A 24,884-nucleotide genomic window follows, 5' to 3' on the forward strand; every position below is an offset into this window, starting at 1 on the left:
AGGAATTAATTATGTATTTTGGAAATTGGAACTTGGAAATACTTGAAACTTGTATTCCATTGCAATCTTCTATGCCCCTACTAATTAAAGGTTAAAATATCATGAAATGAGGAATAACATTAATGGTTATGAGGTTGCTGATAGTACAAGACAGAAGGAGGAGCTAACGCTACTTCCTTCTAAATTATCTGGTTGGAACTCAGGCGTACACCAAGCATAATCGAGGGTGCATTCTATGAATTTAATTTACCCAGTACAAATATAAAGTGTGTAATGTACTTGGTTTCAGTTTTGTGTTGATACCTGCTATTGACGCTCTCTGACATGGCAGATTTATCACATGCTGAACAGTATTACAACAGTGGCAAATATTCAGAAGCATATGAAATATATGATGTGCTTTTGAATAACGAACCTCAAAATGTTGACCTTTTGTTAGGCAAAGCAAATTGTTCCACATTCCTCAGCAAATGGCATGACAGTTTGGAGAATATTGAGAAAGCTTTTGTATTGACGAATTTGGATTCTTCAATTGTAAAGACTTTTCTTAACAATTTAATCAAGAACATAAACATAAAATTTATTTTTCATCAATCCCAGCCACTTTGAGTACATTATTATTATAAGTTCAATTTACCACATGTTTTCATTTTTAATGTTGTAATTGCCACAGTAAAACCATGCATAATTTAAACTAGGTTTATAATACCAGTTTTTCAGCTAAGTGAAGACTATCTTATAACTGTTCTTGTATGTACAAATCCCTAGACATTGAAGTATATTCATTACCCCTCAATTCATCCTGAGGCTACAATTTTAACATCCTCCCATTGCCTTATCCATTATTTTTATAAACTATAGCAATCTGACTCTAAAGAAATATGAAATGAAATACGAATTTACATTTACATACCTTGTGTAGTGGCTTTTACCGTACAAAATCTCCATAAAACACAGAATCAGCCATCATATTATCCTGTTTATTCAAAACCACAAATGTTTGCCAAATAATGTATAGACAGTATAGTCTATTTTCATCTTTGACCCAAAGATTGGCGATGTACGTGTTGGTTTTTCGCAAGCGAATTTGCGGAGTTTTCCGAGTAAATAGCGTAACATAATCTTTTGTTTTGGCAGTCATTAGTCGAATATGCCTAAAGCGCTTCAGTATGATCGCTTTCAAACGTACTGCATAGGCATAATTAGGATTGACAACTTGAAGTAAACGATATAAAAATAAATTAAGAAAACAATAACAATGCTGTCATACCTTGCGTAGAATGCGTTTCTTAAGAACTGTTTTCCGGTAGGATTACTAAACAACTAACGTACAGTACCCATGCAACCACAGCCATAATTTTTCACGTCGAACTATTATTTCATTTAGCGGACAATGAAGGATTGATGAAAAGTTTACCTCCACCAACAACCTTGGAACATATCATTTCATCCACGTTTATTAGGAAACATTTAATTTGCCCACTTTTCCCATTTGTGGTCAAAACTATACACAAATTAATACAAACTTTGATCTGGTATCATAGCCATACACAGTGAAAATAATAATGTATGTATTGTCTGAACCTAAATTTAAATGTCACTAAATTTAAATGTCAATACAATTAAAACTACAGTAAAATTGTCTGTGCCAGTTCAGACAATACATTACTATTTTCACTGTATATAGCCATGATACCAGATCAAAGTTTGTATTGTGTATAGTTTTGACCACAAATGGGAAAAGTGGGCAAACTCAGATATTTCTTGTTTCTATTTTCCATAATTGACATTATATGAACCAGCCATTCTTCCACTGAGGAGTGAAAATAAATTACCTGACCAAAGCCAAAGCTAAACTATTGTCATTGACAGAGTAAAAACAATCTTACATGTAAAATACTAGTTCATGCATATAACTTTGTTATGGCCTTGGCCAAAATTATCAAACTTCAGCTTAAAATTTCAGCCTGATACACATGCATACTGAGGGATACCAGGAATAATGCAAATGCCTAGGCAAGTGCAAGGATCTTGCAACAAAATTTTCAAATGTATAATTTTGGCACAAAAAATTGAAATGATTGCTAAACAACTGCACTTAGAAATTACATGAATGAAATTACATTACATTACATAAATTTACATAATAAAAAAATACACAAACAAACTCCGATCCATTATTATAACCGTTAAGCTCGCCTAGCTCGGAAAAAATATATTTTTTATCACTTTTATGTACATTGTATTTCTGTGCAAGCTGCAGGTGAAAATGCCACCAACGAAAATTTAAAAACAAATGTAAATCTTACAAGTGCGAGTCAATATCCCCCCTTTTAGCGACTAGCAGCATCCACAAATTGAAAAAAGAGGCAATTGTTCCTTCACGTCGAAAAAAATAGTAGAAAATATAAAGATTCGGTTACAAAAATAGCGAAAAATTAAAAAATATATATAAAAAGTTTTTTGAAAACAGCCGGAGGGCCAGTGAACTCTAATAAGTCTTTTTAGAGTTCACTGCGGAGGGCGAAGAAGTGCGCCTGAAGCACTGTATCGCGGTTGCAGTGGTAATTACCATTGCCAGTTGGGTTGGGCCCACTTGTTTGCCCACTTGGCCCACAACTGACTAAAAATAATGAACAACCTCGTACCCAGGGTCCCTGCGTTTAAAGTTCTGGTGACGCGACAAAAAAGGGTGTGTCTTGGGTGTAGTCGGGGCTTAACTCGAAAAAAGCTTATAAATTCAGGGCCCGGGGCTTAACGAGGCGCTTACATTTACCTCGTGGTGACCCAACATGGAACAACAAGGAAGAACAACCAGTGTAAAACGAAAATTAGAGCCATCCATTGTGGACGATCGCTGGGAAACGATAGACCCAACACCGGATATAAGGCCCATTAAATAAAATTTTCAGTTTTTCATCGCCGCCCGCCCATGAAATGTTGGCCGCCCGAATTATTTTTTTAAATTATATTATTAATCGGAATTAGTCGGAAGTAGTCGAAAACCGAAGATAGGCGGCCATATTGTTTCAACATGACTTTCGTCGTAGCTCAGGTACGAGCTGGATCAAAAGTTTTGAAGCATTGGATAGGCGTACGAGTTGCAGATAATTGTGCTTCAAATGATGTAGAACTGTACAAGGCTACAAGTGACAAAGGCTATTAAATTGCTATTTTCAATAGTCATATTCCTTGTGGTTCAAATTAATTGTTCTTGTTCCTTTAATAAATGTTTCATTACGCATCAGTGGTGCGCTATCACAGTACAACAATGTCTTCTATTCAGACGTAGAAGAGTAAAAGGGCTCTTGACTGTGACTATTTCTTGCACAGACCAAATGTATGAAATGGAAAAAACCTTTTAGCGCGTTTTTTAAAGAGGAAATACACTACTTCCGCTATTAGCTAAAAAAATAAAAAATAAATAAAAAAACCGTCCGCCCGCCCCATGTTTTTCAAAAAATCTGATGAAAAACTGAAAATTTTATTTAATGGGCCTAAAAGAGTTATTTCTACAGTATAACGACACGTATTTCTACGGCGAGCTTTCGAGCTGCGAAGTGAAGTGGGCCTCGCGAATGACTTTGTAAGTGAAAATGCGAGGTTAATTTATTTGCTGTGACAAAAAGTGAAGCAATTAACACTGAGACATTTGATCATATTTCTTGTGCCGGAGTTTGCTGTTATGGGCGTGGGGGCTTTTGCTCCATCAAACTTAGCATGCCCCTATTGAAACTACGACCCAGGAAAGATCTCGTTCAGACGTTACTTGTAAGTTTTCAAAACTGCTTCATTTGATGTTCCCGTATCGCATTGACTACTTCATTTAATTTTGATATTTCTTTACATTCTGTAGCATGAAATGATACATGCGTATCTCTTCGTTACAAACAACAACAAGGTAAACAAATTATATCTGTTGATAATTTCCTTTTACTTAGCTAAATCTGATAACTGGCTGTAATATTCATCATAAACTGGGATGGTGCCAGTAACAGTGAGGGTACTAATTTTAAATTAATTGCCCTCAATTTATGTTACCCTCTTAACCATTACCATCTAACGGTCTATAAATTACCTGCTGAATGCAACATAAAAACATGTGATATCTACTTCACTTTTATGACTATATATGACTACTTCTGTTTCTGAATAGTGGAAAAATTAGCTATAGACTTACTTGATTCTGTTACTATAGGACCATAATGCTCATGGACCAGAATTTCATAAGCATATGAATAGAATTAACAAACAGAGTGGCGCCAACATCACGGTAAATATCTTTTATTAATGCATGGTGTTTCATAAGTGTTACCTCCCAATGCAAGATTACTAGCTGTAAAATGCAATGCAGTGTCTCACTTTTTCTGAATTTTTTTTACCAGGTTCGTCACAATTTCCATGATGAGGTTAGATTATCATTTTGCTTGTTTTTCACAACTGAAATTACACCATTATTGAGTTACTTTTCTCTTTACAGGTTAAATTCTACAGGCGGCATAAATGGCGCTGTGATGGGCCCTGTCAACATCGTCCACCATACTACGGTGTGGTGCGACGAGCAACAGACAGGGCTCCATCACAGCATGACCATTGGTGGTCCGACCACCAACGAACATGTGGTGGGACATACCACAAGGTATGTGAGCCAGAGGGACTATAAGAGAAAAAAGACTACCTTTGCTGGAAACACTCCTATCCTGCTGAGTACCAATCAATCCAAAGCCATCTCTTTTGATATTAATGAAAATGATTTTGTACAGGACAAAAATTTTGCCACAGACGAAAGTTCAGAGACTGTGCTTCCTACTGGCTTGCAATTTTCAAACAAGGATGGAAAATCAAGGAGTTCATCAAAATCAAAGAAGGAGAATCAAAGAGTTGGGAGTTCTACTCGAACTGTTAGCAAAAATGAAAGACAAAGCAATCATTCGGAAAGCCAGATAACCATTGTCGATTCCTTCAAAAAAATCCCTCTCCATGTAACTCGGAAGACGACACCAAACGCAACAACGAAACCACCAGTCCCTGTGGTTGTAATTCCGGACACGTTTGTTAAATGTCCTGTGTGTCGTGACAAAGTTGAAGAAGACAAAATAAATACACACTTAGACGATTGTTTGTTGCCATAGCAAATTAACAAATTGCAAATTACAATAAATAATAAATTAACAGTGGCGTAGCCAGCCCAGCGACCGTTAGTTAGAATTTATTACCTCTGCCTCTGGGTTTATATGTGTGTCAGTTCTCTTAGTTGATTTAAGGTCATTGTATACTGTTGTAAGTTCAGGTTTTATGTCCTTCAATTCTTTCACCCAATTAGCCAATACATCTACCTTATGAATAATAGTTTTCAAAGATTGTGGCAATCGATTTATCGATCGAGCCATAATACACGTCCTAATTATGCGCCTCATTACGCATTCAGTGACCAGGAAAAGCAAGACAAACTTTTGTTCATTTCTCGTTCAATTTAACTAAATTCAACCAAATTTTAATCACTTCTTCCTTTGGCAATGGGAAATGCATTCCTAAAATTTTGTACGATTATATTCGGTATATTTTGAGTTATCGTGCTCACAGACAAACACACACACATACATACCACAATAAAAGCCCAAAAGCCAAGAAACTCTCAACTCCGAAAATACCAAATTGAAAGAACATGTCAAAGAGCTAAAAAAAGTTCTTCGACTTCGATAACATTTAAAAACACTCACAAATCAAATTTCTCCCACAAATCAAATGAATAAAAGCGTGAATTTTCCGTATTTTCTCATTCTAGAATACACTCATACCATATTCAAATAATTCAATACACAATTTAACCATATGATTTAACTAGGTGCATTAACATCACGACAGTTCTCACGTAAAAAGATACGACAAAACACAAATTTGTCAGTGTTGAATATGCTCGAATTGCGCTCGCGTCGAATGCAATTATGAAATAGTGAATCAACAATATGATAAACCTCATTCGACTTCATTGTCTTAATTGTATTTCACTCGACCGAAATTCAAAATATAAAACAAGGATTACATTGCGTTCAGCAAAGTGCTACCCCATTCCGAGTAGCGAGCGAAGGTATGCAGTCTCTGAGTATGTGCCAGTCTTGTCTCCCAAGAGTTGTGGTGCACAGCTTTGGCTAATTTTCCGATGCGCGATTCGATTTCGCTCGCATGATACGGCAATTCCTCCAAGAGGAACAAATAACTGACCGTTGTTTTCATGCTGTTCGATTAAGTTTAGATTGAATTGGGGTAAAAATATATTTAATACATGTAGATTCTGGTCCTATTTAATAATATCGCTGCTATTTCGCCGTTTAACAAGATGATGTGGTCGTGTATGGGCGCGTTGACACGTCGTAGTTTGCACAGGATTGAAGATTTAATATAACTATATAAGCACGAAATTCCAAAGGCAAAGTGTAAGACAAAGCGAATGTATCATGCGGTTTATTTACATTTTTGAACAATTAAACTTCTATACTTTTTAAAGTACGATGTGCTTCTGAATTTCGCGATCGAACAACATTTAGGTTCGCAAGGCATCTAAATAAAAATGAACTGTATTGTTTATGTTCAGAAACTTTATATTGAACTACACACCTAAAAATATCACATCTTGTTGACAACTTGTTAGCTCAACAAGCTTGTAGCAAGCTTGTTGACAAGTTGTAACAAGCTTGTTGAGACAACAGGTTGTAGCAAGCTTGTTGACATCAAGCTTGCTACAACTTGTTGGCTTGCAGACTTGTAGCAAGTTGTTGGAACAACTTGTTCCAAGCTTGTCGACAACAAGCTGTACCAAGCTTGTTGGAGCAACTTGTTGACAAGTTGTTATAGTCATCAAGTTGTAACAAGCCTGTCACAACAAGCTTGTACGAAGGGTACGCGTGACAATGCTGTACACGCGTAAAAACGCACAAGTTGTAACAAGTCTGCAGCAGAGTTGTTACAAGTCTGTCCACAAGCTTGCAACAAGATTTATTCGCACCGCTTGCTCCAATTTGTTGTAACAAGTTTGGGACAAGTTGTTAACAACTTGTAGCAAGTCCGATGGCATTATCAGACTTGTTGCAAGATTGTTCTGACAAGTCTTATCAGATATGATACAACAACATTGCTACGAACTTGACAGAAAAGGATTGTAGCAATATTGTTGCATCATGTTTGTACCAGACTTGTTGCAACAGCCATGTAGCAAGTCTTTTGATTCAACAAGTTTGTTACAACTTGTTATGTAACAATATCATATCTTGTAGCAACAAGACAGTTCCAACAGTTGAAGACTTGCACGTGCGCGGCACGCCGGAGTTAACGCCAGAACAGGCGTCTTGTTTGAACATATGGTTTGAATAAAATTGAAAGCGCTTTGTACTTTCAACGCATCGTAGCGTAATCTTTTGTTAATTTGGGCGGTCATTAGTCGAATATGCCTAAAGCGCTTCAGTATGATCGCTTTCAAACGTACTGCATAGGCATAATTAGGATTGACAACTTGAAGTAAACGATATAAAAAAAAATTAAGAAAACAATAACAATGCTGTCATACCTTGCGTAGAATGCGTTTCTTAAGAACTGTTTTCCGGTAGGATTACTAAACAACTAACGTACAGTACCCATGCAACCACAGCCATAATTTTTCACGTCGAACTATTATTTCATTTAGCGGACAATGAAGGATTGATGAAAAGTTTACCTCCACCAACAACCTTGGAACATATCATTTCATCCACGTTTATTAGGAAACATTTAACGAAGAATGTTCAATCAAATGATACACTGGATCATTCTGTAAGTTTCTGTAAATCTAAGCGTCAAATTGATCTTTATTCCCGTCGCAAATATTCTCAGCAATAAAGTCTATGAATTTTTATACCAACAGGTCGAAAAACCGGAATTAAATTGCAAAGTGACGAAATCTGAAATTGTTGCAAAATCTGGTAAATTAAAGATTTCTCAAAGTCGTAATTAAAATCGTCTTCCTAGAGGTCCAGTAAGGATCATCTCTTATTGATCCAGTGTTACTACAGGAGGAAACCTAAACTAAACTAACTTTATTTATACTGGATAGATCTATCAGTTCTAAACTGTTCTTCCTAGAGGTCCAGTAAGGATCATCTCTTATTGATCCAGTGTTACTACAGGAGGAAACCTAAACTAAACTAACTTTAAAAATACTAGTAAAGGCGGTGTTGACAGGCCTATCAGTTCTGAACTGTATCTTCCAAAGGTTACTATTTTGGATCGACTTTTTTAGTTCACACACTGGCCCCAGAAGATATCAGTGTGGTGGCGTCGCTTGGTGATTCTCTTATGGTAAGCTATTGTATATATAAGCATAACGGTTTGGTGTTTTGAAAGTATTGATTTTGATCGCGAATATAAAATTGAATTAAACATTACACTGCACGTCTTTCAGATCGGACTGGGAGCAGATACCACAACAATGGCTCGTTTTTTCACAGAGTTCCGTGGAATATCGTGGAGGTAACTGTATTTACCAGTCTAAATAGTTTGGCGATTCAAATCTACAATGATCTGTCCGTGAATATAACCGATTCCGAAACAAATTTCAAAAACAAAGCAACAGTTTACGACAGAACGTAATACATCAGCAAAAATATAACCATATAAATATAACTATAAATGATCTTTTCTTTTAACCTTCACCTACCATTTCTCTTCACTGTTCAAATGCTGGAAAGGCCTATTTCAAGTCTTGCCTAGATAGAACTAAAAAACTAGAATGATCTCAGTTCGCTGTGATTATCATTGCTTTGTCATCGAGGTTAAATGTTGGTAGTCTTCGGTATCATCTCGACGATCAAGCTCATTCAATTCAGCATACAAAGATGATGAAGGAGCCGACGATGGTTTGGTTGTCGCTGAGGACGGTGGTGATGGCGTTGTATTTGAGGGAAAAGATGGAGGTGTTGACTGGAGTGAAATTTGTTGACTGCAAGGTGTTGACTGGAGTGATATCTCTGGCGAGTTTGGTGGCGGTGTCTTTGATGGTAGAGGTGGTGGAACTGGGAATCTTCGATTTTCATTTTTGGTGGTATTAGTGGTACGAACTGGTTTGGTCAATGAACATGTTGGTATCACTAGTGATTTCACTGGTAACGGTTCTGATGGTGAATCTGGAGGTGATAACGCGGGAACAACAGTTGACCTGGCTGTTGGGATTCCTGGAGAAGGTGTTCTTGATGGTAGCGCTGATGACAACGAACTTGGTGGTGGTATATTCGGTGATGGTGGTGGTGTAGGACGAGACGACGAGGAACATGATGGATTGTCTTTACTTTGTAAGAACTCGAAATCTATTTCTGGAAGTTGATAATTTGAAACACGCTTCATTTCTTCCCTACACAATTGCAAAGATGAAGCGGTTATGATGGATGCAGATGGTTCACTTGGATTTTCTTGCTTTCTGGGAACTTTATATCCATTTCTTGGAACTGTTGATTTGACTGATTTTGGCTCATCTTAGGTGATGATGTTTGGGGTATTGACGTCGCAGTTGGAATAATATCTATTGATGGTACGAACTCAGTAGCTTCGCAATCGCGTAAGTTTTTTGTGTTTTCACTTGAAACGTTCGTATATTCTTTAGGTTGATTGTAGTCGGAAGGTGGTTGCGATGATTTTGATGCTGGTGTTTGATCGGTTGTTCTGGGGGTAGAGTGTGGCGGTTGTGGTGTCTGGTAGTGTGGTGGTCCTTTAGGTTCTCGTGATTTTGATTGAGGTTTCGTATATCGGGGTGGTTTCGTTAGTGCCACTTTGGGCCTTGATGGAAGGGGTGACCTACTATCCTGGGTACAACCATTGTAAGTAGGCTTAGGCTCTTGGTAGTTTTCTGGTGAACTGACCTGGTCTTTGCGGGAGATTTCCTGCTGGTTTTCGTAAAGTTCTGGTTCAAATGCTGTTGGTTCCGGTCTAGGATGTTGATAGCTTCCTGTCCCGGTGGATGCATCAAACTCTGATCCCCAACCATGCTCCTGCAACCCTGATGCACCATCATTACCTCCATCTATCCCACCACAGTTATTGTAGATGGGTTCGTCGGCAGGCCTCGGATGTTGATAATCTCCTAGGTTACTGGATTCTCCATGAAACTCAAACACACTGACTTGGGATTCCATCGAATCAGACCTAATGAGAAAGGCAGTAAAAATGGACGGTTGCATATTGAATTTGCACTTTTGAGATATGCGTAATCAGCGCAGTAAAAATGCATAATTTGCGCAATAGAAATACGCACAATTTGCGCCTCAGGTGATACGATAATGCTCAAAAATATAAAAAATGCAATTCGTTATTCGCGCCTTCGTTTAACACAGCGTACCCTAATTGTGGCTTGAAGATTCCGGTTTCTTCAGATGTGTCATCCCACGACCGCTGGTCTGGTAGTTCCTCGTAGAAAGGATTGAAATCGCCTCCATTTTGCATCTCGAGTGCCTCTCTGGACTCGGAGTTTGCGGCGACGTGTCTAACATGTTCACATCGCCTGCAATACCAGTTTAACAAACACGCGAGGAGCGCGGCGATTACTAAACCACTAGCGAACGAGCACACGACAACATACCAATCCCGGTCGTAGTTCACACACTTGCATCTCCCTGAAAAACCACACGATTTCACCACAATCTTTGGACGAACAAAAATATAGGCGCGAATGTCAAGACTATAGTTTTCAAATGGCACCGAAGGTGTATCGCTGATGTGTATTGTTTATAATCGGTGAATTATTCAAAATAACAATTAAAGTAATTTATTACAGTGAGTACACAGAAAAGCCATCACCGACTATCGGTGACTTATGAGCACAAGGTTTTAATATACTGTGGTTTATGTGAGAAAATGACGGACTGTCGTGGATATGATCGGCAAAATAGGGAAATTTTCACGTTTGGATAAAATTAACTGAAACCTCCGGTAATCTAAACCCGGTTAAATTAATATATCAATATTTTAGCATAGGTAAGTTAGTGAGTTCTGGTTCATGACAGGCTTGCTTGGAACACCCGCTTAGAAATACTCGATATTTCGGGGGTTTCCTCAATTTCTCCCCCCTCTCCTTAGACAATATGTGTTTAAAAGTACAGTTCTAAAACTCCTTAATTATGTCAGACAATATGTGTTTAGAAGTACAGTTCTAAAATTAACGCTTGCGTAATTTTGCGGGGTTTCTGTAAAAAATATTGACTGCTCACCTTCAACCGAACATGATAATAATGTGATGCTGAGAAAATGAGCAGCGACACGGGTTGAAATGTCCTTCATCATATTCGCTTTTTGCTTTCAACTTTCCTGCAACAGATGTTCCCCTCAGTATCTATAGCGAGCGCAGTTCCCTGACATAATGAAAACATAAGAAGCGAATTTTGCATAAAGGAAACAAACATATATGAAAGCGGTGCGTTTTTGACGTCAGTTGCAATAAATAGATTCGAACCAATATTGATACACTCATTACAGCTCAGCGATTTTACTTGTCATCTCCTAGAAAAGGCCAGTCTTTGCCCGACGCATGCAATTTTGATTGTTTTTGTATACTCGGCCAGGGAAAATATCGTATTTTAAAAAAAGGACAGATATATTTACTTGTAACAATAATAGGCAATTTTGGCAATATGGGGACTATACGACACAAAGGCAGCGGCCAGTGTGTTTAGAGGCACTGCGGTATAGTTGCCCGACTTGCCTCTGGCTTTCCTTCATGAAAACGTGCTCGACGAAGTTCCCCATGCACTAAAAATGAAGTCGCTTCTACGACTTTAATTTTGAAACTTTTCCCATAGAATATTATTGAGATAATTTGGTATTTTATAAATGTGCGTGCGAATAATTCTTCCCAATGGAGAACGGTCGATCCTTGAAAGCGTAAACTATATCTCAAGTGGATGACACACATCAACTTAATTTTTATATAAACATAGGATATTCATTGAATGACAGACAACAAAGCCTACCTTATGCTAATACGAGATAAAACAGCGACGCTCTTTACTTAGATAAAGCTTGGCCGGCTTGCTTGGCATAGCATATGTTCTATGTAGCTTATCTGACTCTGGAGTCACAATACTTTATACTTAGTACAGAAAGGCGGATGGGGTAGGTGCATGGGGAGAGGGGGCTGTGGCAGTGATGAGCGGAAGTGGGATGAGGGGGATTAAAAATAAAATCAATACCAGATTCTATGGAGTAGTATGTTGAAGAGATAGACTTAACTATGTTGGAGAACTACGAAATTTGGGGGAAAAGGGTTGGTAAAAATACAACTCGGAGTAAGGAGTCGTCTCTTAATGAGGTCATATCTGTTTTTCAGTAATGGCGGAGATGCGAGTATTGAAGACGTTTTAACGCTGCCCAGTAAGTGAATGATAAACTATCTTGATAATCTAAAGACCTTGTTTAAAGATCTTGTTCACAAAGATCAGTTAATGTGATTCGTTAATTTGTTTATGAATCGTATTAAAACGTTCGTTTTCTCAACTTGAAGATTTGCTAAAGAAATTTAATCCGAAATTGAGAGGATACTCAACGAACACAGCCAGACACTACCAGAAAAATTCTGGACTTAATTTGGCAACCGTTTCTGCTACATCCAGGTTTGCAAATAGATCTTTTGGCACTTTTACCTATGAAGTGTCTCCCTCAGAAGTGTCTAAATACATTTTCCCTTTGCAGGCATTTGGAAGCACAAGCACACCAACTTATATCTCAAGTGAAACGGGATAAGGTCAATAGAGTTACTTTACACACTTTTAGCAGCAGTCGATATCTGCTCACAGATTCATTAATCATCCTTCTGAAGTGCAGATTGTAAAGAACTCTTTATTTGTATGTACTCTGTAGAAAATTGATTTCAAGAACGATTGGAAGCTAGTTAATATTATGTCTGGCTCGAGAGATCTCTGTAGGCTGTGTGGAAACCTGGTAATTTTTTTAAAATGAGAATCTCTTCTCGGTTAAATTGAGCAGAATAATTTTTCGGTTAATTCTAATAATTATTATAGGATGAAATAACTCCTGATATTTACATCGAATCTCTGGTCAAGACGTTGGACACGTTGCAGATGAAAGTAGGTTTAATTTTTTGCTGACGAATAAAATGAACTGTTGTCGCATTGTATTGTATTTAGTCGTGAAATACATCGTGTTTCGGCCTTTTTCAGCTGCCTAAGACTTTTGTAAACCTCATTCTGCCGTTGAACGTTTCATCACTCTTCGCTTTGAATGTTCCTGGGCAGTGCAGGATTGGAAACTGGTAAGTTTGTAGTTGAAGATTATCAATATCATACCACTCCATGCATGCATCCATACAGTTCTCATAAGGACACATCTTTTTTCCAGGTCTATATGCCCTTGCTTGAGAGATAAATTCACGAACGAGAGAATCTCACATTTTTACGAAGGGTACAAAGTAAGATCTGAGGAAATGTCTGCTTTGATTTTTTCAATGAAAAACAGCAGCCCAGGTAATCGAGTCCGATTTAAGTTAAAATTAACGAATAAAATTGTTTGTTTAGAGTCTTGTTTACGAGTTGATTGAGAGTGGTGTTTACGACAGATCAGACGATTTTACCGTTGTTATTCAACCAGTTTTTGAAGATCTCTCCTTGCACGTCTCTGAGGTAACGTTTCAAAATATGGCATAAACTAAACTAACTTTACAGTTTATACTGGTTCTATGGATAGCTTAATCAGTTATAAAATCCTCATTCCTTGTTTTCTTCATATTTCTACAGAATCGTGAGCTGTTTTCATTGGATTGTCTCCATTTATCTGCGAAAGGAAATGCAATGGCAGCTGCTGCCTTGTGGAACAATATGGTGAGTCGTAAAACCTGCTTTTTGTAACAAGTCAATACGATTTGTCCCATTTTGATAACGTTTTCATTGTTTGAAGTTTTGAACGAATGCAAATGACGCATGATTATTATTCAATTTATGGCAACTATCCTTCATTTTATTCAATTCATTTTCATGCATATAGTTTGAACCGATCAACAAGAAACACTCAAGATGGCCGAAACAACAAAATATACAATGTCCTACGAAGGTGCCATTGTCTTTCTTTTAATTCAAAAGTGAACATTCTTTATCAATCTTTCGTGTAATTTTTCTGCACTCTTTTTTAGGATTTGCCATATTTTTCGACAAAGCTGAACAGCATGAATGATTCCAATCATCACGAGGCAGAGGACAGCAAACACGAAATATCTCCAGGAATTATTATCGCTGTTACAATGGCGGTCATTTTTGCTTTCACTATATTTGCTGCCTTCGTTTATTTAAAAAACAAACTACGAACTCCGATTACTAAACTGAAGTTTAGTACAAAACCTTGGCTGAAATACAGTATTTAGCGAAATAATAGGAGCATACATTTTATAACAATATTGAAGTGGTATTTTGTATGATAAATATTTAAAAACTCGTCTATATCTTCGAACAGTGAAAGTGGCAGTGAAAGCTATTCTAACAAGATAAATATATATTTTAAGACATTTATTTTGCTAATTGTAATCCTAAAAATCAATTGAAATAAATATATTAAAAGTTTGAAGTGGAAAATCAATGTCTATTAACTATTTATATGTGTGTTTAAAATTTTTTAAACAGCAAAGTATAACTAAACTACGTACAGGCAGGCTACGAATTCTAGCTTGGTAGGTGCTATAAGAAGATCTCTGAACTAAATTTACTCATTTGCACAAAATATTTAAAGTATTTCACCATTGAATGAGTGTATTTAAGTAACCGCATATCCTTACAATTCACCTTCGTCTTTTTCATTCTCGTTTGTTCCAACGTCATCAATATCATCGTTGTTCACCTCATGACCATAAACAATATTTTTAACAGCATAAAATGAATCTTTAAAGCTTCCTCCAAATATGTGCATCTTATTCATCATGAAATATCCAAACTTTTCAACCACTGTCAGGTTTTCCCACATACTAGCGTTTCTTTTAAAGGCCACTGAAAAATAGGGCAAAATATTCTGAGATTTCCACCACATTTGAGATATCTTTATCGGATAGTTCAGACACAAACCACGACAGCTTATTTTAGTGTAGAATACTACCTACACTAGACCACCACGTTTGAGATATCTTTCCCAGTAGTTCAGACACAAACCACGACAGCTTATTGTAGAATGCTACCTACACTAGACCACCACGTTTGAGATATCTTTCTCAGGTAGTTCAGACACAAACCACGACAGCTTATTGTAGAATACTACCTACACTAGACCACCACGTTTGAGATATCTTTCTCAGGTAGTTCAGACACAAACTACGACAACTTGTTGTAAAATACTACCTAACGCAAACTTGATCAGAAAATAATAATGCAAAAAAACTTACTCCTGTGTTCATTTTCAATGTCTTGCAAGGTGACGTTGTTAGCCAAAGTCGTATTTGTGTACACGTACATCCAGCAAGAGGGCACCTGGGACACTGTATGAACAATGTGGGTATCATTGGAATGTACCGTATGAACCCCATTCTTCTCTAAAGTCACATTGTGTCCCCCTTGTTCCACGATCACTTTTCCCTCGAGAACCGTTATCGATGTGTTCAAATCTTCCTTTACGAAATTTTCCAAATGAAGGCCTGGAAAATCTGCGACAAACACAACTTCTGTATAATTGCTTTTTCTCGACATTTCCTTTTCCATCTCGTTTAGTTTAGTTCTCCAAGGCGAAAGATCGATCATCAATGGCAGAACCCATTCTGTTTTCTTGAACGGCGACCACGGAGCTTTAACGATGTCGACCCTGGGGTCGAACATACGCTGCTGAAACCGCCCGTTCATCGAGCGCCAAATGTCGAAGTATATCGCGGGATTGCTGATGTTGATTGCCGCGTGATCGCGCAGTTTTCTCGCGAGACACGTCGCGTATTGCTTCGTCATATCGGGATGCGAGGACCAGCGTGATCGCCTTCGAGACCGACCACCAATCCACACCTGCAAAAATCGAAGCACCACTGTGTTTGGTAGAGTCAAACTAGAAGCATTCTTCTCACATGTGACTGAGGTGAAAGAATCAAACCTCATTCACAGAGATGAAAGACACATGTACTAACCACTGTGTTTGGTAGAGTCAAACTAGAAGCACTCTTCTCACATGTGACTGAGGTGAAATTATAATCACACAACTGCATATTACAGGAATCAAACCTCAGTCACAGAGATGAAAGACACATGTACTAACCACTGTGTTTGGTAGAGTCAAACTAGAACAAATCTTCTCACATGTGACTGAGGTGAAATTATAATCAGACAACTGCATATTACAGGAATCAAACCTCAGTCACAGAGATGAAAGACACATGTACTAACCACTGTGTTTGGTAGAGTCAAACTAGAACAAATCTTCTCACATGTGACTGAGGTGAAATTATAATCAGACAACTGCATATTACAGGAATCAAACATCAGTCACAGAGATGAAAGACACATGTACTAACCACTGTGTTTGGTAGAGTCAAACTAGAAGCATTCTTCTCACATGTGACTGAGGTGAAATTATAATCAGACAACTGCATATTACAGGAATCAAACCTCAGTCACAGAGATAAGATAGACATGTACTAACCACTGGGTTTGGTAGAGTCAAACTATAGAAGGGCTCCTCTTACATTTGAGGTAAATCATGCATTAACCTCTCTATGCCACAGGCACCCTTTTTAAAGTAATTTGTTTCAAATAACGGTTCTTTGCTCCGCTGAATTTCATACCCCGGGAATGAGAAAGTGCGACATATCTGTTTCAACGTCAACAACTGTAACGCGAATATGTTGTGTGCTCCACGAATGTACCATCATATCCCATGAATACCCGTAAAGTCCGTTTGTCCAAGCATTGTATCCCTAAAGACGAACAAACAGAAATGTAGGTTATATGAGAATGTGAATTTACCATCTATCTTGACAGTCAGGTGAGAATTGAGAGTTTATAATTTTATTTTTGTTATTGTCACACTTTCGATTAATCAAAAATGTTTGTTGCTGAAACCAACCTGTGTGATGAAATGTGACCAGGGTAGAAACAGCTGTACGGCGACGTAACAGCTCGCTAAACCAATCAAAAACGTTTTCCTAATGTATACATAACGTTCCTCGCATTCGTCAGCCGGTTGCTCAGCAACTGCATTCCTATTTTGAAGCTTTCCCGTTGTAAAGCGTGCGTCCCCTTTGGGATCATCTTGTAGCGGGAGAAAGTACACGAAACAGGCAGGCATCGCGCGGGACAAACGTCTTGGCCAATCACAACGAAGGAAGAAAGGCATCGTCGCGAGCATGGCCCACGGAAACATCCCGATGTGAAACATTTGGGAATTCATCAGATGAAACATGGACCCAAAAAATAGACCTACAGGTCGTGTTTTATCAAACAGCAAGAGAAATCCTTCCGAGAGGTCGAACATTAATCCACAAATATGAACCATGAATAATTCGATAAACTCGTCAGACGCAAACATGCGAAATGGATCGAAAACCCATTTTTTGGACAGCCCAGTCATGGAGTAGCCTGAAATCCAGTCCATGTCTAATTTCTTGACTCCAGCGAAAAAGTAGACCAGGAAAATCTGAAAAATAATGGAGCGATGTTACGATGGGCTAGCAAACTCATCAAGGGTTGGTTGTACAAAACTAGTTTGAATTTAAGCGGTTGATAAGCCAATAAAAAAGGACACTTTCATACATGTTGTGGACGACTGATATGTTACATGTGTAGTTGTAAACACTGTCGTTTGCATTCATATTGAAAATCTTTCGTTTTCCGCTGTGATAAATGTGCAAACTTGCCTTTTTTTTCGAGTGTATCCACCGTTTAGCTCCATGCATCGGTTGTAAACAAAGTCAAAACCAATGTTCATATAGCTCTATCAGTTTTCAACTGTTTCTCGCATACAGTCTTTGTATATATTCGATAAATAACTAGATTGGATAGATTTATTTCTGTGTTTCTAAATGAACATAAGGGTTTTGCATTTTCTTCCAAATTTCCTTTCTTTTCTCATACCTGTAGTTAATTTAAACATAATTTACCCTATGTAGATTAATTGACCATTGCAATGAACACGAACAATTTTCTGCATCTTTATCTTACCTCATTCAAGAATGTCAACAGATCCGATATCGTATCCATAAGAAACAACCTTTTTAACCTTTTTAATGGTGACATTTTTTACCCGCTCGAATTATGGCCATCTCAATATCAATTTTTATTTTGGAAGAAACCTCTTACCGACACAGATACTTTTAAACTTTTTTTATTCCTTATTGGTAATGGCGCATCACCTAATTACACAGCAGAATGGATTTTAAGTTCAACATCATGGTCAACTAAAAGAACGGCAGAAAAGAGAGCCAGACAACTTGATTTTATTTTTAATAATATAGATAATCACGGACATAGATGGTTTTATTTTGATATACATTGGGGAACTTGGTATTTTATGAATGGTTTACAAAGACAAATTAATCTCTAAGTTTTTGCACTCACCATTTATTTCCATATTTTCAATATTATTGTTTAAATTTCTTCTAAAAAGAAAATAATATTACACATCAATTAAATTTTATTGTTTCTATACGGTATAGCTAGGTGGGTTTCTATATGGTTCAGTATGATGATTGCATATATATGCTTTTTAAGAACGAGGCAGTAGTGTGCTGCATTTTTTGCAGAAGTCGCTCCCTCATTTACATGACTATTTTGACTAATACTAATACAACTATATGACGTACAACTGACTTTACTTTACCACTTTTGTGGATAGAAACCCTATATATGGCATAGGGATTCTTAGAACTAGTAATTATTGCCACATAGATTGCTAGTGATCTACTGATTTTTTGTATATTCATTATACAATATTTATTTCATAAAGCAAAAAAATATATATTGCATCTACAGTAGAGATGCATATTTTTTGGTTCTAGTCAAATCTATGTATGGTTTTACTATGTTCAAACTGACAGACTTTAATTTTTATTTTTATTTTATTTTCTCAATTTTTCATGTGATCCATATAGATTTACCAAATGGCTAGAAGAAACAGCACTATTCGAAAAATTTTGAAACGGAAACGTTTGAATAACCCAGATATTTTAACGCAACCCACCTACAATAAGGATAATCCATCTTTGAAGGCTACATCTGCTAAAGAAAATAGAAAGAAACGGAAAAGAATTAAGTACAAACAAAAATTAAAACAAAATAAGCATAAGAAAACCAACCCCCCTAAACCTACTTATTATTCAAAGAAAACTTGGATCAGAGGTATGAAATCGCATAAAAACCTGACACCATTACAAAAGAGAAATTTACTCAAAATTCACAACTTAGAAAAAATTTTAGAATCGAACTATACATGCCTGTACCACCTTCAACTATCCATAGATCAAGTCATTTATAAAAATGCCGATGCTAATGTGTCCACTACTAATTCCACCAAATCCGAACAAATTGAATATAAACAGTATTCAATTAGACATAGCATTGTTAGAAAAAAGAATAGATCAAATGAAAAACGAAGTAATACAGACCGAGAAGAGCAAAATCAAAGATATAAAAGAAAAGGCACCCCTCAAAAGATCAATCACACAACGCATTCATAAAATTAATAAATCTTTATCTACATTCAATGGTTTCATACAAACAGGTCAATTATTACTAAGAATGGTTTAGCATCAAAGCTTAAAAATAAAGTTAATGATGAAAGGAAAACCTTTACCGTCAAAGAAAAAATGAAAACATTACATACGAACAAAATTCATAATTTCACTGATATCACCTTACCTTTGGGCGTTACCAGCATCCTTAACAAAGGCACCAATTTCATACCAACCTCTACTAACCTTAATCCTGCATCACTTAAAGATTCCACCTATAAAGAAGTTAAAGATGCCCTCAACAATATTATCTTAAAACAACCTACAGATTATAACACTGTCCATAAAAGGAAGAAATCAACTGGTAAAAAGAAAAGTCACAATATCAACAACATCGATACCAATCCTTTCTCCCTCTTAGATCAACAGCAAGGAAGACCTAATTTCAATCAATACCTTATAGATTATGTACATCAAACGCTTACACTAAAGAATACCTTGACGACACAAATTTCTCTAGGTTATCTCAACTGAATATGCTTAACATAGATCAACATACCTCACTGCAACTGTATGATATACAATGCAATCAAGACATAGTCATCACACAGTCGGATAAAAATATGGGTTGGGCTCTTCTACCAATATCCTGGTACATCAATGAATACGCAAGACACCTGAAAGATGCTAACATTTACAAGATTATTGAAGATTTTAATCTGGATTTACACACCACAGAATGCAACGCAATACTTGGAAAATTAAAATCTCGTTTCAACAATCTAGTCTCGATGATGACAAAGCTCTACTCAACCCTCTTTCCTCTACAAATATTCAATTACCTTACATGAAATTGCTCCCTAAAGTACATAAACTCTCTTCTATTGCCTCTTCTTCTAACCTATCCTCTCTTACTGGTAGACCTATAATCACCGCACACTCTTGGTCCACTTCAAATATCTCTAAATTGTTAGGCCTACATTTGGATAGCATCATTTTGAAATTTAAAGATCTCTTTGTCTCTAAACACATTCACTTTCCACTTATTTACAACTCCTTAGAGCTTGTTGAAATTCTATGTCAACATCCTATTTATAATATCAATAATTATAAATTGATATCCTTTGATTTCTCTTCTCTCTACACCAACATATCTTTTCAAGATACTATAAATGCTATTGTTAATAGTTGTAAATTACTTAAATTATCTACTTTTTACAGAGATTTCCTACTTAATATCAACCAATTTCTAAATGATAGAAACTTTTTTACTGTAGGAGGTCACATTTTTAAGCAAATTCATGGGATCGCAATGGGTAGTTACCATAGTAGACAAATGGCAGATCTAGTGCTACTATTATCTGAATTCAATTTTTTCTTATCAACATGCACTTATGGCTTACATGTATTTGCACGATACATAGATGATGGCTTCATGTTAACCAATCACACTGATGCAAACCTCTTAATTAATTCTCTTATCACTTACTATCCTCGTCAAATTCCAATTTCTTTCAATTGCAACTCTTATTCTACTCACTATTTAGATCTTACAATTTCAATCAATTATCATACAATCCTTTTCAATCTCATCCATTATCAGATCTATCAAAAACCTAATCATAAATATATGTATCCACACTATACCTCCAATCATCCTAGTCATATTTTCAAAGGGCTTGTTACCACAGAAACAATCCGATACAGCAGATTATCCGCCACCATCGACGACTACAACTTTATGTTAAACCTATTCACATTCCGACTCACCTCTCTTGGCTACCCTCTGGAACTCATCAAACGAAATACCTTCCCTTTTATGACTTTGAACAAGCATATGCAGAAGAAGACCAATCAACTACAAAAAAAGAAGACACCGGCAATCCATTATAATATAAGATTTAATAAGCATGCTAGAGACAAGATTGTACAACACATCCTACATATAATACCAATAAACATATCCCTAGTCTCAAGAAAACCTATTGTAATGCTAAAAAATTGAACACACTTTTGTTAACCAACAAAAAATTACATGGTAAATTAATTAATTATTAATGTTTATAGATTTGCATATACAAAGAACGAGTTATTATATGCATATTTCAATATGATCAACCACACCTTATTAGGATACATAGTTTAATCAAGATTGACTTTTGTCCTCTTGAAGTTTTGAGAGAGGTTAACCTATATTAACATATTGAAAAATTTTAGAAATGTCTATAGATATAATTTTATATTAAGAACGAAATATTACTATACATAGTCCAAAATCTTTAATTTTATTATACATTTTCAAGTATTTTATATACCTTTTGAATATACTTAAAATAATCGAAGTTGATCACTGTTAATTGACCTGTAAAATATAATTCGAAGGATGATTGTTATAAAATTGATTTTGCATTGGAGTTACACGGTTTGTTTTCGTTTTTCAAATGAAATCCAACTTGCCTTTTGATCATTTTTTCAAAATAGAACGAGTTGTAAGCAATTTATTTCCTCCGATCGTCCGATTAAAAGAGATTTTGGTTGCTCCGCTGATAGCATTCCATTTAGTTTTCTCCATTGTTATTTTAACGTAACGACGAAACAGTGAACTCTAATAAGACTGGAACGATAACTCAACAATAAAGACTAGTCATTGGATGAAGCCGATTTGAATATAATTTGCTGATTAAGGCGGCAGCCGAGCGAGCAAATCAAGCCTTCAAAAGAACTGGGGAGAGTGAAAATTCCGTAAAAATCGTATTTTTTGGCAAAAAATTGCGAGAAAAGTGCAATTTTTATTTGACCACTTCAACTTTAAACAACGAATTTACCCTTTTTGGATAGACCTAAGTAATCCGCATCATCTTACTGTAAAAACCGGCGAGGTACCAGCTTTGTACTTGAAATATTTAAAGAATTTGAACGGGCCGAAAAAAAACTTCGCCTTCAACTCGCAAAAAAAATAGGTTTGCACCTTTTCACGTTCATAAAACTTGTTTTTTAGTAAATCTAAGTGTCAATGCTTGTTTTAAGCTTTTATTCATGATCAGATAAGAAGGATTTGTGTATAAAAACCGGCGTTGTTTTGGTGGTGTAATTTCAACTCTTGGCCTTCATGGCGGCCATCAGTGCTGGCCAGTGAACTCTAAAAAGACTGGAACGATAACTTGGCCGCCATCTTTGAAGCCAGCACTGATGGCCGCCATGAAGGCCAAGAGTTGAAATTACACCACCAAAACAACGCCGGTTTTTATACACAAATCCTTCTTATCTGATCATGAATAAAAGCTTAAAACAAGCATTGACACTTAGATTTTACTAAAAAACAAGTTTTATGAACGTGAAAAGGTGCAAACCTATTTTTTTTGCGAGTTGAAGGCGAAGTTTTTTTTCGGCCCGTTCAAATTCTTTAAATATTTCAAGTACAAAGCTGGTACCTCGCCGGTTTTTACAGTAAGATGATGCGGATTACTTAGGTCTATCCAAAAAGGGTAAATTCGTTGTTTAAAGTTGAAGTGGTCAAATAAAAATTGCACTTTTCTCGCAATTTTTTGCCAAAAAATACGATTTTTACGGAATTTTCACTCTCCCCAGTTCTTTTGAAGGCTTGATTTGCTCGCTCGGCTGCCGCCTTAATCAGCAAATTATATTCAAATCGGCTTCATCCAATGACTAGTCTTTATTGTTGAGTTATCGTTCCAGTCTTATTAGAGTTCACTGGTGCTGGCTTCAAAGATGGCGGCCAAGTTATCGTTCCAGTCTTTTTAGAGTTCACTGCGACGAAACCGTAAGCGTTTGCGTGATTTTGGCGTTACCATGGCAACAACGTTTTGTTATAACGCGCGAAAAGTTTGAACTTTTGTTGACGACCAACCGGGAGTTTACTTTATGTAAGTTTTTTTCATGTTTTTCGCATATTTAATTTATTTTAATAGATATAGAGAGTGTATAATTCGATCAATTTCATCATTGTATGATTTTTTCGGAGATTTGCCGGATTTTTTATGGTTTTTTGCGAGTTTTGAAGTTCGTTTTTTTTTTGCGGATTTGTTTTTTTGTGATATTCATTTAAGCACAGCCACAATTGTACACTAAAACTCAATATATAGACTGAAATTTGGTTTTATTACATTAAAATAGTATTAGTGATAAATACGTTATAATATTATAAAGATAGATATGAATATATAAGCGTATTAATACAATTTTTAGAGCGGTTTGAGTGTTTCCTATTATGTACACTTTTTGTTTTCATTTGTAATTCCTTCTTAATATATCAAATCTCTTTCTATTCACTATGCATAAACGGGCGTGTCGTTCCAAGATCCGCCGGTGGATTAGAAACACGCCTCCCTGTCGTGCTTGGAACCTGAAGACATCACGACTCTGTTTTTTTAAAAACAGTTTAGGGCGAGACCATACAGTAGCTTTACCTTGCAAATACTGTTGGACTTGGTTTACTTCCTAAAGCACCCGGGTTTTGCATTTTCTTCCAAATTTCCTTTCTTTTCTCATACCTGTAGTTAATTTAAACATAATTTACCCTATGTAGATTAATTGACCATTGCAATGAACACGAACAATTTTCTGCATCTTTATCTTACCTCATTCAAGAATGTCAACAGATCCGATATCGTATCCATAAGAAACAACCTTTTTAACCTTTTTAATGGTGACATTTTTTACCCGCTCGAATTATGGCCATCTCAATATCAATTTTTATTTTGGAAGAAACCTCTTACCGACACAGATACTTTTAAACTTTTTTTTATTCCTTATTGGTAATGGCGCATCACCTAATTACACAGCAGAATGGATTTTAAGTTCAACATCATGGTCAACTAAAAGAACGGCAGAAAAGAGAGCCAGACAACTTGATTTTATTTTTTAATATAGATAATCACGGACATAGATGGTTTATTTTGATATACATTGGGGAACTTGGTATTTTATGAATGGTTTACAAAGACAAATTAATCTCTAAGTTTTTGCACTCACCATTTATTTCCATATTTTCAATATTATTCTGTTTAAATTTCTTCTAAAAAGAAAATAATGTTACACATCAATTAAATTTTATTGTTTCTATACGGTATAGCTAGGTGGTTCTATATGGTTCAGTATGATGATTGCATATATATGCTTTTTAAGAACGAGGCAGTAGTGTGCTGCATTTTTTGCAGAAGTCGCTCCCTCATTTACATGACTATTTTGACTAATACTAATACAACTACACCTATAT

The 24,884-nt window shown here is 36.3% G+C and overlaps 3 protein-coding genes and 1 long non-coding RNA gene across 6 annotated transcripts; 2 read left to right on the forward strand and 2 right to left on the reverse strand.

Annotated features, from left to right (window-relative positions):
* Positions 1–3,833: 3,833 nt before the first annotated feature.
* Positions 3,834–5,132, forward strand: LOC114540633 (sprT-like domain-containing protein Spartan). Its single transcript, XM_028560754.1, has 5 exons — positions 3,834–3,901; positions 4,199–4,273; positions 4,386–4,409; positions 4,481–4,639; positions 4,764–5,132. Exons 1-5 carry the CDS (start codon positions 3,863–3,865, stop codon positions 5,130–5,132), a joined length of 666 nt encoding a protein of 221 aa, XP_028416555.1. The 5' UTR covers positions 3,834–3,862.
* A 2,454-nt stretch (positions 5,133–7,586) lies between these two features.
* Positions 7,587–14,711, forward strand: LOC114540607 (phospholipase B1, membrane-associated-like). Its single transcript, XM_028560730.1, has 15 exons — positions 7,587–7,803; positions 7,895–7,952; positions 8,270–8,328; positions 8,432–8,499; positions 12,341–12,384; positions 12,515–12,623; positions 12,703–12,754; positions 12,871–12,951; positions 13,032–13,097; positions 13,191–13,282; positions 13,369–13,438; positions 13,545–13,649; positions 13,764–13,847; positions 14,011–14,076; positions 14,156–14,711. The coding sequence occupies exons 1-15, from the start codon at positions 7,696–7,698 to the stop codon at positions 14,381–14,383; spliced, it is 1,290 nt and encodes a 429-aa protein (XP_028416531.1). The 5' UTR covers positions 7,587–7,695; the 3' UTR covers positions 14,384–14,711.
* Positions 14,712–14,723: 12 nt separating this feature from the next.
* LOC114540605 (vitamin K-dependent gamma-carboxylase-like) lies at positions 14,724–18,564 on the reverse strand. 3 transcript variants are annotated; one of them, XM_028560727.1, is made up of 6 exons: positions 18,537–18,564; positions 17,838–18,376; positions 17,047–17,618; positions 16,766–16,897; positions 15,389–15,992; positions 14,724–14,999 (listed from the first exon to the last, which is right to left on the reverse strand). In XM_028560727.1, the coding sequence occupies exons 2-6, from the start codon at positions 17,905–17,907 to the stop codon at positions 14,788–14,790; spliced, it is 1,590 nt and encodes a 529-aa protein (XP_028416528.1). In that variant the 5' UTR covers positions 17,908–18,376; positions 18,537–18,564; the 3' UTR covers positions 14,724–14,787. The 3 variants fall into 3 exon arrangements, with proteins under 3 accessions (XP_028416528.1, XP_028416529.1, XP_028416530.1); XM_028560728.1 differs by lacking the exon at positions 18,537–18,564 and having other exon boundaries at positions 17,838–18,053; positions 18,141–18,530; XM_028560729.1 differs by lacking the exon at positions 18,537–18,564 and having other exon boundaries at positions 14,725–14,999; positions 17,047–17,616; positions 17,837–18,530.
* On the reverse strand, positions 18,564–19,345 carry LOC114540614. The gene is made up of 3 exons (XR_003689086.1): positions 19,288–19,345; positions 19,159–19,196; positions 18,564–18,577 (listed from the first exon to the last, which is right to left on the reverse strand). It is a non-coding gene; the product is annotated as an uncharacterized LOC114540614 (long non-coding RNA).
* Between the last annotated feature and the right edge of the window lie 5,539 nt (positions 19,346–24,884).

The sequence above is a fragment of the Dendronephthya gigantea genome, unplaced genomic scaffold (assembly GCF_004324835.1).
Source record: "Dendronephthya gigantea isolate DGI-Jeju-01 unplaced genomic scaffold, DenGig_1.0 000243F, whole genome shotgun sequence".
Lineage (NCBI taxonomy): Eukaryota > Metazoa > Cnidaria > Anthozoa > Malacalcyonacea > Nephtheidae > Dendronephthya > Dendronephthya gigantea.